This window comes from Arachis stenosperma, chromosome 10, assembly GCF_014773155.1.
Source record: "Arachis stenosperma cultivar V10309 chromosome 10, arast.V10309.gnm1.PFL2, whole genome shotgun sequence".
NCBI lineage: Eukaryota > Viridiplantae > Streptophyta > Magnoliopsida > Fabales > Fabaceae > Arachis > Arachis stenosperma.
In genome coordinates, this window is record NC_080386.1 from 120,188,519 (window position 1) to 120,202,932 (window position 14,414).

Sequence of the window (14,414 nt, forward strand, 5' to 3'; positions counted from 1 at the left end):
ACGGAATAACAATATCTAACGGCTTCTCACAACTAAATCTCACTCCTTCAGGTGTTTGTAATAGAATCTGACCAAAATAATATACTCTAACTGTAACTCTATCAACCATTTTTCATACTCTCATACATAAATATCTAGTAAACTCTCATTTATTCTTGAAGTTCAAATAAAATCACAAAGACGCAATGACAAGTAGAAGAGAAGAGAAACAGCAGGAGGAAGAAGGGAAGAAGACGCCGAAGAACATACACGATTCACATATCAGGAGTGGATCCGAGTTTCCAACACACACCCACATATATATATATATACAAATCGGACCCCCCGAATCATACAAAAGAAATTTTTTTTCCTCAACCATCAAATCGGACCCAGCGACTCCATAGGAAAAAAAAAATTTTTTTTTCCACCCTCAAAACGGACCCAGCGACTCCATCTAAAAAAAAAAAAAAAAAAACCAAACGGACCCAACGAGTCCATGCCAAAAAAAAAAAAATCAAACACCACCCCAAACGTACCCTCCGATTCCACCTTCCTGCACAAAAAAAAATTTACTAACATTGGAATCGGACCCAGCGATCCACATCTAAATTCAATTTTCTCTCCCGCGCAGCCCACTCGCTGGGTCCGATTCCCCCCTGCCATGGATCAGAAAAAGCTGCCCCACACCCATGTGTAACACCCCACACCCATGTGTAACACCCCCATATCCCATTTCTCTGCACAACTCCTCCCCACTGCCAATATTGAAAAAACTGAGCCACTCACCTAACACTCTCTTTAGTGACTTAAAAGTTTAAACGCTCCGTTTTGAGACCGTAACTTCTCCGTTCCCAAACCCTTCACTGCACTGCACATCGGTTTGTATCCTTTTCTTTCATTCCGCCTCTGAAAACCCTAGATTCCTTTCTCCCAATTCTCAAACTCCCAATTTCGCCCCCTAATCCCGCAATCGATAACAAAAAATTGGAATTAAGAGAGGGGAGTATAACCTTGAAGCTCCGAAAATGGTGGGAGCAGGAGGGAGCAGGAGGGAGGATGCACCACCATCACTGAACAGCACCAACGTCTTCGCCGCGCTTAGTAGCTTGAAGAAGAAGAAGAGCACAAGCAGCAGCAAGAGCAAGGAGCAGAGAAGAGGAGGAGGCGAAGTGACGTCGGAGAAGAAGGAAGTATTCTGGGCTCCGGCTCCTCTGACGGCGAAGTCATGGGCGGACGTTGACGATGAAGATGACGACGATTACTACGCCACCACGGCTCCTCCGGACTCATCTTGGGGCGCCGCCGTGAGTTCCGAGAAAGCCAATGACAGTGATGCTGCCGCAGATGTGGTGGGAACTCGCAATATTCTGCATTCTTGGTTCAATTTTTTATTTTTTAAATTGAATTGAATGGTGATATATTGATGTTGATTACCAGAGTAGAGTTCTGTTTGATTTTACTTTCTACGAAAATCAATTTGATTTTTCTTTTAGGGATGGTAGGTAAGTTCATGAGGATGTGGGTGTTGGTTGGTGTTGGTGTTTTTCAGACATAAAACCGGTTAAAACCATCTCTGATATATTGGAAGGATTCTACCCCTCTAATAAGAATCTTCCATAAATAGTGTGCTTATATATAGTATGGCTACTCCTAATCTCTTATCATGACAGTGAACTACTAATAGTTTTTCATTTGATTCTCGATATGATTGGCTATTGCCTTTGTTAATTTCAGTGAACTACTAAGAGTATCTGATTTTTATGTTGTCTAGCTACATGGGAATAATTTATCATTATTAATACTTCCAAGTTAACAAAAATTGTGATACCACGTCTTGATACTGTTCTATGTAATATCCATAGTATTATCTTTCCTAGTTATTGTTTATAGTTTATACTTTATACAACTAATGTTAGTCTTCTCTTTTCTTGGTACTCCATTTGGTCTGCATGAATATAATGGCCTTAGGTTCGTTTGTTTGCTGTGTTCTATATAATATCACTGGTGCTGGGGATATATCTACCTTTATTCTTCTATCTGAGTCATGTTTGTGTCGTTCCAATGAACTTAACCAACATAAAGACAAGGCACAAGGAAGTCGTGTGCTCTGTAATCATCAAAGAACGGTCTTGCATGTGACATGAGCATTTAAAAATTATTATCATCAAGATGTCAAATATGAAACAAAATGGGGCATAATAAAGTTAATTTGCAAAAATTGCATCAAGCATTGCATATTGATGGTATCAATTAAATGTAAATATGAAGCTTGTGCTTAAGCCAGATGGGTTTCTACTTTTGGAAATGTGCTGCTAATCAAAAGAAGTTATATTCATGGAATTGTTTATGTAAAAAAATAGTGGTTAAGTGAAATATATCACTGAACAAAATCTGACATTTGGATGAAAAGTTTGTTGTTGCATGCTCATATAGATCAAAATTCTTAATACTATGATCCATTTTTATAGTCCATTAACTAACCAATGTATACTACAGTTTGATTGATCTGAATGTCTGGTGTCTCTCATGATGTTGATTATCATTCTATTAAGTCATGATTGCTTTGCACTTCAACTAACTTGTAGACTTGGTGAATATCAGGAAAGTGAGAGTGATGAAGAAGAAGGTATCTATAACGTGGAAGATGATGCAGAAGAGGAACACAAAAATGATGCAGAAGTACCAACAGAAGCTGAAGCCGTTGTTAAGAAGCTTCCTGAACCCTCATTGGCTACCAAAGAAACAGAAAGACAGCTTTCTAAAAAGGAATTAAAGAAAAAAGGGCTTGAAGAGCTTGAAGCTGTTCTGGCTGAGCTAGGATATACACCAAGAGAGTCCACTGGCCAGGATGATTCCCACGGTAATATAATGCTATTAATCATATATATGACCATTTTTTGGTCAAGCGGATAAGACTATGTCTAATGTTTAGTTCTTTCAAATGGAGTATAATATGTAATGAATTTTGATTACTGATTCCTTGTAAACGATTCCCTGATAGAAAATTAGTTGGTTATTGTATGAAAGTTAACAAGTTTTATGTTTATATTTGTTGCTTAGCTGTCATACTGTCACACAATATATGTATATGGAAGCTCTATTTGTCTCATTTTCATTAACAATGTCTTCTATCATCCTTAAAATGTCATGAATAGATTGCTCCTCGCATTGTTGTATCCTGATTGCCGGATAATAGATTGCTGTATCTTATTATTTTGATTTTTCAACCATTGGATAGTAGCCCTAAACGCTCGAGTAAACATATCTACACTTAAACCTCATACATACAACCTGTATCATCGAAGTCTTGCAGAAGTAACTGGTTATTTGTTCAGGTTTTACTTGGATTTTTGTTTCACATGGCCCTCTTAAAATGCAGGTGCAGAGAAGAAAGAGGACTGCAATGGTGCCTTGGAAAAGAAGGAGAATGCTACTGGGGAAAGCAAAAGTGCAAGAAAGAAGAAGAAGAAGGAGAAATCTTCAAAGGAGCAGAAAGAATTGGAAGATCAAACGGATGCTGGAAATACAACATCTGAAACTACTGGCCCAGAAAAGGTAGAGGATGCAAATGCAGGTGATGTTAAAGAGCGGCTCAAGAAAGTTGCTTCCATGAAGAAGAAAAAGTCAAGTAAGGAGATGGATGCTGCTGCACGCGCTGCTGCAAGCGAGGCCGCTGCAAGAAATGCAAAGCTTACTGCGGCCAAGAAAAAAGAGAAGGCTCATTACAATCAGCAGCCAGTGCGGTAAACAGAGTAGTGGCGAAGTATTTGTATCTTTTCTCTTGTTGTAAACTTTTGTCTTCTTCTATTCATTCTCTTTTCTGGTTAAATGCAAATCACCTACCACCACAACTCTAGACTTTTGGGCAAATCACTCCTTAAAGTTTTGATCTTTGTAATTTACTCTGATTGAGCTTTAAACATTTAACAATTTTCAAAAGTTTTATAACTAATTTACACTGCATGGTTTGGAAACTAAAATCTGAACATCATGGCATGTGTGCTGTTAAAAACTTAAAATTTAAATATATTGAAAAATGTTTAAAGCTGAAGCAGGTAAAATTGCAAGAATAAAGGGGCTAGTTTGCCTTAAAGTCCAACTTCTGCTATTTGCAATTATTTGACCCTTTTTAATCACATATGACTTTATGGTCTTTTCATTTACTTTATTTTATTTTTACTTTTCTGCAAGTTTAAAATAAACTTTTTCATATTTGGCTTACATGGTGTCATTGTGTCGATAATGCCATTTGTTGTGTCATCACATTTTTTTTATATGTTAAGAAATGGCAATGTTGATATTTAAACTCCATATCAAAAAGGTTGATGCACCAACGACTGCATCATATAATAATAACCAGCTTATGTTTTCAGTCATACAAAGATAACAAGTCATTAAGGAAGATTAATCTATTACTTCTTCACCAGATTCATACCTGCAAATCTTTGTGATCCATCCTTCTTCTCTTTCCCCTTTATTATTATTACCTTCTCCCATTGTAGCCAGAACCCCAATCTTTGCATGCTTCAGTAAATCACATCCCTACAAATGCCTCACTCTTCTATATCTCTACTCTCAGCACTTCCCTCATGGCTCCTCCGTGGGTCCAAGAGCTCCATCTGCCTCATCTCACCGTTCCCGTTACCATCGACGCCATGTACCCTGTCATGCCATCGCACCCTATCCCCGTCCAATATGGAGACACCCTCTACCTCTCCAACCTCGACGACATGATCGGAGCTCGTGTCTTCACACCCACCGTGTACTTTTACCAACAAACCACCACCAACAGTTGTGCCAATTCACAAAAACCCATAGTCAAAACACTTCAAGATGCCCTTGCTGATGTCTTGGTCCCTTACTACCCTCTCTCAGGGAGGCTAAGGGAGACCAGCAACGGGAAATTAGAAGTGTTCTTTGGTCCAAGCCAAGGTGCACTCATGGTTCAGGCACATTCTGATGTGGCTTTATCCGAATTAGGAGACCTCACTGCACCAAACCCAACTTGGGAGCCATTAATCTTCAAGTTCCCTAATGAAGAGCCATACAAAGTCCTTGACATGCCGCTTGTAATAGCACAAATCACAATCTTCCGCTGCGGCGGATTCAGCCTTGGGTTGCGACTCTGTCATTGCATCTGCGACGGCCTAGGAGCCATGCAGTTTCTAGGCGCATGGGCTGCAACTGCAAAGGCTAGGACTTTGGTAACAAATCCAAGGCCAATTTGGGATAGAGAGGTTTTCAAACCCCGTGACCCTCCTCATATACAATTCCCCCACATGGAGTTTAGGAAAATTCAAGAAGGCTCAAATCTCACAATGTCGTTATGGGAAACTAAACCGTTACAAAAGTGCTATCGCATCACGCGCGAGTTCCAAAACCTTATAAAATCCCTTGCCATGCCACGTGACGGTTATGGCTGCACAACATTCGACGCAATGGCTGCACACGTGTGGAGATCGTGGGTCAACGCCCTCGATGTGAGACCATTGACCTACGACTTAAGGTTGACATTTTCTGTCAATGCAAGACAAAAGCTTCGGAACCCACCCTTGAGGGAAGGGTTCTACGGCAATGTAGTGTGTGTACCTTGCACAACAAGCAAAGTTTCAGAGCTTGTGAACCCTGAACGGCTTTCGGAGACAACGAGGTTGGTTCGAGAAGCAAGGCTAAGCGTGTCGGAGGAATATTTGAGGTCAACGGTGGATTTCGTTGACTTGGAGAGGCCAAAGCAACTAGAGTTTGGAGGGAAGCTAACAATAACTCAGTGGACAAGGTTTTCAATATACAAGTGTGCAGATTTTGGGTGGGGAAGGCCACTATATGCTGGTCCTATAGACTTGACTCCTACGCCTCAAGTTTGTGTTTTTTTACCTGAAGGACAAGATGGTAGTGGTGGTGATTCTTGTTCCGGTGGTGGTTCTATGATTGTGTGTATATGTTTGCCAGAATCTGCAGCTCATAAGTTTACTCAAGCATTCATGTTGTTGGATAACTCAAAATTCACACATTAGCTTGGTTACTTAATGGCTGTTGGGTTTAGTTGATTAAAGGTGTTTTCAATAAAACATTGGCTTTGATGTGTTTTGGTTATGTATGAAGAGTAATTATTTTGTTGAGAAGTATTCAAAACGCTAAACGAATAAATAAATAAAATTTAGAGATATAGTTAGAACACGAGATTTTAAATTTAATTTTATTGTCCTTATGTAACATATAAATGATAGATCTTATATGACTAATATGTCAACAAAAAAAAAATCTTATAAGACTAATATCAGACATTCAGACTTGCTAATTCTAGTAAATTATAAACATCGTAAAATTAATTAATGCCCACTTAAGTAGAAAAGTTCACCGTTATCTTCTAATTAATTTAGATTAATTTGAAAATCAATTAGTTAGTCTAAATCTATAGTGAATTAATTCTCACTTGTTGAAATAAAGATACCATAAGAAAAAAAACTTGATCCAATTATACATAAAAGAGATGTCTATCTTAACATTAGATCTTCAACTTATGCAAGAAAACTTCTTAAATTAATAAGTATCATATAAGAGATTAATCTTCTTTTTATTTTTATTTTTATTTTTATTTCTAAATGAGTTTTAGCCTTTTGCTAATGGAGCCGGTTTTGGAGGAGGAAAAAAAAAAGAGAAAATGAAAAGTTTGTGTAGATTAAACCACCTGATTAAATTCAAAAGCTCTATAATTAGAGCTTACCCCCATCATTAGTAAATACCTCGTTAGACCATATATCTTTTTTGGTAAATTCAAAGAGTAAATAGAAGTATAGACTAAAATATTTTGAAGCCACAAAAATAGTTATTAAATTGTTAGCACCACATAAAAAATTTTTTATCTAGAGTAATTATTAATACGAATAACTATGTTAGAGCCATTTTAATTTTGTACATTCAATGTACTCACAAATAGAGAAATACATATTGCTGAACATAATAAATTAAAAATTTTCATTAAAATTGTTAATTTAAATTTTTTAAAAAAATAACTTTAGATTTTTCTTTCTATCAGAACACTAAGATCTTATGCTTATTACCAAATTTGTTGAAGAGATTAAATAGAACTAAGATAAAATCGTGTGAACCTTTTAAATCAAGTAGTAATACAAGGGTTCTCATAAGCAATAAATTAAACATATATAATTAATTTAAATTTTGTTACGTGGTTTATTTTTATTTTATTTTTTTCTTTTTTGAGGCGAAAAGAGAGAGGGAGGAGGAGGATGTGCTATTTTTCATTAAAAAGAATTTTGAAAAAATCCGATAAAATGGCTTCAATCTTGTTAATTGAGAATGAAACGGGCATAAAAATAAAAATCAAAATAATAATTTTTGCGGATCAAAAACTAAAATATAATACAAGTCTGGTATATTAAAAATCTTTCCAAAAAAAAAAAATATCAACTCTACAATAAAACTGAACCAAAGAAGCCATTGATAAGAATAAGATAATAAAAAGAGTGAATATTTTGGAGATTGGGATAACCATTCATCCATTCGGTCAAGATAAAGAAGACTAATAAAAGTCTATTATAACCTGTTCCGGACAAGAAATTAGCATCAATCAATTCTTGAATAAGATAAGGTACCACTTTAAACATAACTCATTGATTGCAAAACCAACCTCCATTTACAAGTCAGTGAATCACCACCTTCTAATAACTTTCCCTTTCCCATTAATGATGCCGAATTCATAGATGATGCTGCTTAAAAGCCTAATTATGTACCAATAAATGTCACTAATTAAGAAAATATATTAATAGATGCAAATTTCAGTAGTCCACTAAAATATCTTTATGTTGGCATCCATCAAAATAAATAGAATTTAGCACATTTGTCTAAGGGAGTATAGCAAATTAGCAATAAATTGTTTCTATTTATTTTTTTATATATTTCATATTTGAAATATAAAAATAATAATTTCAATCACTTCTAGTGTTATATATATATATATATATAAATTTTGGATCCTCTAAATTTTAAATTTCTCTTCAGCGAGTAAAGTATGATCTTTTACCATTTATTTTATAGATAGGACCAAGAAAAAATATGAAAAAGAAATAATTTAAGGATAAAAAATCACATTTTATCCTATAAAATGAAATTTCAAAATTTAGAAGATCTAAATTCATATATATATATATATATATATATATATATATATATATATATAAATCATGATTAGCTTTCAGATATAAATTTCGAACGTTTTATTTTTATTTTTATTTTTTTTTAAAATGAAATAAATTTTGTTAGATAGATAATAATTTTTGTGAATAATTTGAATAATAGATTTTAAAATTGACCCAATAAAATAAAAATATACTACATTTTTATATTATTCACTTAAATTTTAATATTAAAATAATTATTTGTACACCTAATAAATTAAATATCTAATATATTTATTATTCATATTATTTAGTATTTTTATTATCTACGTGTACTTTTTCAAAAAAGATTTCTTACTACTCATTACTCAATGGGTATGCTATCTGATGTGATGAACTCTTTGATCATATAAACTAGCTCAAGCTCCTCTCCCAAGATTACCCACCCTAACAACACTAAACATGGGCTATGACTATGATCTTTAATTAAGTTAATCATATTTAGGCCACACTTTTTCTTGTGTGTCAACATTGAAAAATGAAAATGCCAACAATGATGAAAGTTGATTCAGTAAATAGTTGATTGGATCACTTCCACGAATCCATATATGTGTTCCTCATGTTCTTAGAAACGTAATATAATAATTAGAGATATTACAAAAATATTATGTGTATTTAAAAAATTAATTACTCACTAAATTAATAATTATATATTTGTATATAAATATATATTATTTAATTTATTTTTAATATGTATTTTATATTTTAATATATATTTTATATGAATAATTAGTTTAATGACTAATTTTTTTATACATGTAACATGATTTTATTTATTTTTATAGAACTATTGATATTAGAAATTTTTAGAATTTCTTAAACCCAAAACCAATCACTGAAAAAGAAATATTCAAATGTAAAAATGCATCTAAATTCATAAACATAATTAGAAGAATTTGATTCTTTGATCTTTTTCAATCAAAACCTCTTTTATTTTTAATAGGGTTGAATTGTCATCTAATGAAAAAAGAACTACGAAAGAGATTTTAATATATTGGAAACCAAAACCGTGAAGTTACTATTTATATTTGAGAATGACACTCGTTAAATTTTAAAATTCAAATAAAAATAATATCTAAAATCTAAATAATAATAATTAATTTTATTTTTATTTAATTTTAAATTAAAAATAATTATAAATTATTCAATTTATCATTTATAACAATAAATAAAATTATCATTATATAAATTATTTAACTTAAAATAACATAATTTATTATTATAATTAATATATATATTGCTCACAAATAAATTAAATAATTAAATAATTTTCAACAATCGATAATTTTATGTTTCAACCGTTATGATTGATGTCAAATTTTAAAATATAATTAAAAAGTGTTTAAAAACTAAAATTAACGGGACACGTATATGGTGCTTGGATGACGCCAATTTATGAATATTCATATGTGTCTTTCTTCATATTTCTATTTCTGTATTTCAAGTACATTATCCAATAGTAAAATTAGGTAATTAGTAACCACAAAGTCTAACGATGCCAACATCACTCAAAATCAATAAGGTACGGACTACGGGGTACCGCAAATTAAAACCACGTATTAATCAGATTTTGCAGTTCTCATTTCTCTATAGTTACGTTGTGAGTGTGAATTGTGAATAAAAGACCCTGATTGAGACAGTGGCAATGAATGGTGATGAGATCCTCACTCTCTAAATTCTAGTAATAACTATTAATAATGTATGATCATGCTTCGCAAAATATTATGTATAGTACAAAATATTATGTATTTTGCGAGTAAATAGTCAAATTGATTTTTAAAATTTATTTATTAATTAAAAGTTAATTCTTAAAAATTTCGTTAAATTAAATTGGATTTTTAAATTTACCAACATCAGTAACATACGTCTTTATGCAGAATGATTCGGGAGACCAACATGCATGATTGATGTTGATAAATTTAGGAGACTAATTTTAGTAAAAATTTGATTAATATTAGAGACTAAGAGAAGATACTTGAGGGAAAGAGCCTGTGTATTTATTATAGGTAGATACTATAATAAAAGTTTTATAATTGTCTTTATTTAAAAAGATTTTTTTTTGTTCCTTAGATGATGGATTGGATAGTTAAATTTTAATATGTATAAAAGTGTTGTCTTTATTTAAAGTGTGGCTAAATAAATAAGACACTTTTAAATAAAACATCTTCATAAAAAGATGTTTTTACCATCTTCATTTAAGTAGTTACCTTTAGGGAAAATTATTCTGAAGGACCGTTAGAGAGATTTTGTTACGGCCTGGCCCAGGATTCGCACGGGTCGACCCGGCCCAAGCTCTACCCGACCCGGTTACGCGCCCTCCAACCGACCCGGACACGCGTCCTGTACGGCTCACATGCGGCTGCAGGACAACGTCCTTGAGAATATGGGCCTGCCCCCATGAGGGGCCCACTACTGACATGTATATAAAGGGAAGATTGGCTCTTCCCACGAGGTATGTCACCTTTCCGTATCATTTTCTCCCACCTGCATACTAGCTGACTAGAGCGTCGGAGTGTCTTTGCAGGTGGCACCCCCCCTCATCCTCTCTCTAGGACAATGCTCGTCTACTCGGCAAACCCGCAACCAGCGCGACCAAAGCTAAGGCATCCTCACCCCTACACCTGTACACCCGACCTGTCCAGAACCCGACAACCGAACATTGGCGCCGTCTGTGGGGAAAACCTGCCTAAATGGAAGTCGCGCTGGGTCCCGGCGACCGAGCTCGAGCAGCCGGAGCGGAGGGGGCAGCCTCCGTCGCCTCGCAAAGGGGGGGGCGGAGATCCCCCCCAACTACACACGAGAACAAGACCATTCGGGGGAACGGGCGGCGATAGCGCCATAATAATGCAGGAGCTACGCCACAGGGTCCAGAACCTAGAACGACAGCTGGCCGACCGGGAGCGGGGTGGACGGTCTACCGATCCCAGCTATACCCCATCTCCCGGGAGCGAAGAGGAAGACTCTCACCGAAGCCGCCCGCGGCGTACATCCGCATCCCGGACGGAAGTGGAGAGCACGCGGGAGGAGTCACCCATAATGCGAAGACGAAATGACACGATCATCTACTCCCGCGGCAGACCAACCCGCCGAGCGGCAAGAGGTCACGAAGACGGGGAAGGAAGATCTAAGAGAACCCGACAACCCGTGATAATGGGCGTCACCCCGTTCCACCGATCTATCCTCGAGGTCCGGTTGCCGAAACACTTCGACACACCAACGGACATGAGGTACGACAGAACTCAAGACCCTCTAGAACACCTCACGGCCTTTGAGGCCAGGATGAACCTGGAGGGAGTGGGGGACGAAGTAAGATGCCGCGCCTTCCCGGTAACCCTAGCAGGGCCAGCGATCAGGTGGTTTAACGGCCTCCCGCAAGGTTCCATATACAGCTTCTCAGACATCAGCCGTGCATTCCTGGCCCAATTTACAACGCGGATCGCGAAGGCCAAGCACCCTATCAACCTTCTAGGGGTAACCCAGAGACAAGGAGAACCGACGAGGAGGTACTTAGATCGGTTCAACGACGAATGCTTGGAAATCGACGGCTTAACCGACTCGGTGGCCAGTCTTTGCCTAACAAACGGCCTCCTCAACGAGAACTTCCGAAAACACCTTACCACGAAACCGGTTTGGACGATGCACGAGATCCAGACGGTAGCCAAGGAGTATATAAACGACGAAGAAGTCAGCCGAGTTGTGGCAGCCAATAAGCGGCAGTCCGGTTACAGCCAAGCTCGGCTACCAGGTGACGGAGAAAGAGCAAAAGAAAAAGCCAGGGAGGAGGCATCAAACAAGGCACCGAGACCGTTCCCTCGGGTCGGGAAATTTACTAACTACACTCCACTCACTCTCCCCATCGTGGAAGTCTATCAGCAAATAGCTGAGAAGGGAATTCTACCGAAGCCCCGACCACTTAAGGACCGTACGGGAGGAAACAAGAACCTCTATTGTGATTATCATAAGGGTTATGGCCATCAAACACAGGACTGTTTTGACCTGAAGGATGCACTAGAACAAGCGATAAGGGAAGGAAAGCTATCCGCGTTCTCCCACCTCATCAGGGAGCCGAGAAGACGTTATCGCGACCAAGACGAAGAAGGCAAAACCCGTTCGGCCAAACAGCGACAAGAACTCGAAGACAGAGACCACGGCCTCACTGTAATAAACGTGGTAACGGCCAAAAACGCCGCGCCAAAATCCCGGTCGGCACACAGGAAAGACGCTAAGGTTTTGACGGTCTCATCCCCGCCGGTGCAAAGCTCTAAGAAGCCTCCCTCCATTTCTTTCGGCCCGGAAGACCAATGGTTCAACGACGCCCCGGAAAACCCCCCCATGGTCATTATGGCCAGAGTGGGAACCGGCCTCGTCAAACGGATCCTCGTCGACACAGGAGCTGATTCAAATATCATGTTCCGCAACGTGTTCGACGCACTAGGGCTAAAAGATGCCGACCTGACGACTCACCAGCACGGGGTTATCGGGTTGGGCGACCACTTCATCAAACCGGACGGAGTAATATCCCTACCAATCTCGGTGGGGCAAGCCCAAGGCCGAAGATCGGCGATGGCCGAATTCGTAATCCTCCGAGACTCCACTGCCTACAACATCATCTTGGGAAGAAAAACAATCAACGATTTCGAAGCCATAATCAACACAAAGCTGTTAGTCATAAAGTTCGTTACTGATGACGGATCCATAGGGACCATAAGGGGAGACCTCGAGACGGCGGTCGCTTGTGACAACGCCAGCCTCTCCCTTAGGAAGAAGTCCAAGGAAGCATCCGGTGTGTTCCTAGCCGACCTTGATGCCAGGGTGGACGACAAGCCGAGGCCAGAACCAGAAGGGGATCTGGAGAAGTTTAGAATTGGTGACGAAGTGGAAAAGTTCACATTCGTTAACAAGAACCTCCCACATGAGTTGAAGGAGCCCTTGATCGAGATGATAAGAGCCAACAGTGACTTGTTCGCCTGGACTCCAGCCGACATGCCGGGCATAGACCCAAAAATCATCTCACATCACCTAGCCGTCAGGACGGAAGCATGCCCGGTAGCCCAACGGAGGAGAAAGATGTCGGCGGAGAGAGCAGAGGAGGTGGCCAGGCAGACGGCCAGCCTCCTAGAAGCGGGCTTCATACGGGAAGTGGACTACTCGACATGGCTCTCGAATGTAGTATTGGTGAGAAAACACAACGGCAAGTGGAGAATGTGCGTGGACTATTCTGACCTTAACAAAGCATGCCCCAAGGATTGCTTCCCCCTTCCTAACATAGATGCACTCGTCGATGCCGCGGCGGGATATCGGTACCTAAGTTTCATGGACGCCTACTCCGGGTACAATCAGATACCGATGCACCGTCCTGACGAAGACAAGACGGCGTTCATAACGCCAGGAGGAACTTTCTGCTACAAGGTAATGCCGTTCGGCCTGAAAAATGCGGGGGTAACATATCAAAGGCTGATGAACAGGATATTCCACGATCTCATAGGGAAAACAGTGGAAGTCTACGTGGACGACATCCTGGCAAAAACAACACGACCTGACGACCTCTTGAACGACCTGGCAAGGGTATTCGCATCCCTCCGTCAACACGGTATGAGGTTGAATCCCCTTAAGTGCGCCTTCGCCATGGAAGCTGGCAAGTTCCTGGGATTCATGATAACTCAGAGAGGGGTAGAAGCCAACCCGGAGAAATGCCAGGCAATACTCCAGATGAAGAGCCCGGGTTGTATCAAGGACGTCCAAAGGTTGGCAGGGCGGTTGACCTCATTATCCCGATTCCTCGGAGCTTCGGCAACAAAGGCCCTGCCATTCTTTAACCTCATGAAGAAAGGGATGGCGTTTGAATGGACGCCCGCATGTGAAGAGGCCTTTCGGCACTTCAAGGAAATCCTGGCGGCGCCACCCGTCCTCGGGAAGCCAAAGGACGGGGAACCACTATACCTATACCTCGCCATAACGGGTGAAGCCCTAGCCGCAGTCCTGGTACGGGAGGACGGGAAAGCTCAACAGCCAGTCTATTTCATAAGCAGGGCCTTGCAAGGGGCAGAATTAAGGTATAACAAGTTGGAAAAGCTAGCCCTAGCACTTCTAACCTCCTCACGAAGGTTAAAGCAGTACTTCCAGAGTCACCAAGTTGTCGTCAGAACGGACCAAGGGATCCGGCAAGTACTCCAAAAACCCGATCTGGCGGGAAGAATGATGACTTGGTCCATCGAACTCTCCCAGTATGACATACGA

At 39.0% G+C, this 14,414-nt stretch overlaps 2 protein-coding genes across 2 annotated transcripts; both read left to right on the plus strand.

Annotated features, from left to right (window-relative positions):
* Positions 1 to 730: 730 nt before the first annotated feature.
* Positions 731 to 4,145, plus strand: LOC130957886 (uncharacterized). Its single transcript, XM_057884722.1, has 3 exons — positions 731 to 1,331; positions 2,584 to 2,842; positions 3,362 to 4,145. The coding sequence occupies exons 1-3, from the start codon at positions 1,008 to 1,010 to the stop codon at positions 3,727 to 3,729; spliced, it is 951 nt and encodes a 316-aa protein (XP_057740705.1). The 5' UTR covers positions 731 to 1,007; the 3' UTR covers positions 3,730 to 4,145.
* A 426-nt stretch (positions 4,146 to 4,571) lies between these two features.
* Positions 4,572 to 5,996, plus strand: LOC130957581 (omega-hydroxypalmitate O-feruloyl transferase). The gene has a single exon (XM_057884426.1). The coding sequence runs from the start codon at positions 4,572 to 4,574 to the stop codon at positions 5,994 to 5,996; it is 1,425 nt and encodes a 474-aa protein (XP_057740409.1).
* The last annotated feature ends 8,418 nt before the right edge of the window (positions 5,997 to 14,414 follow it).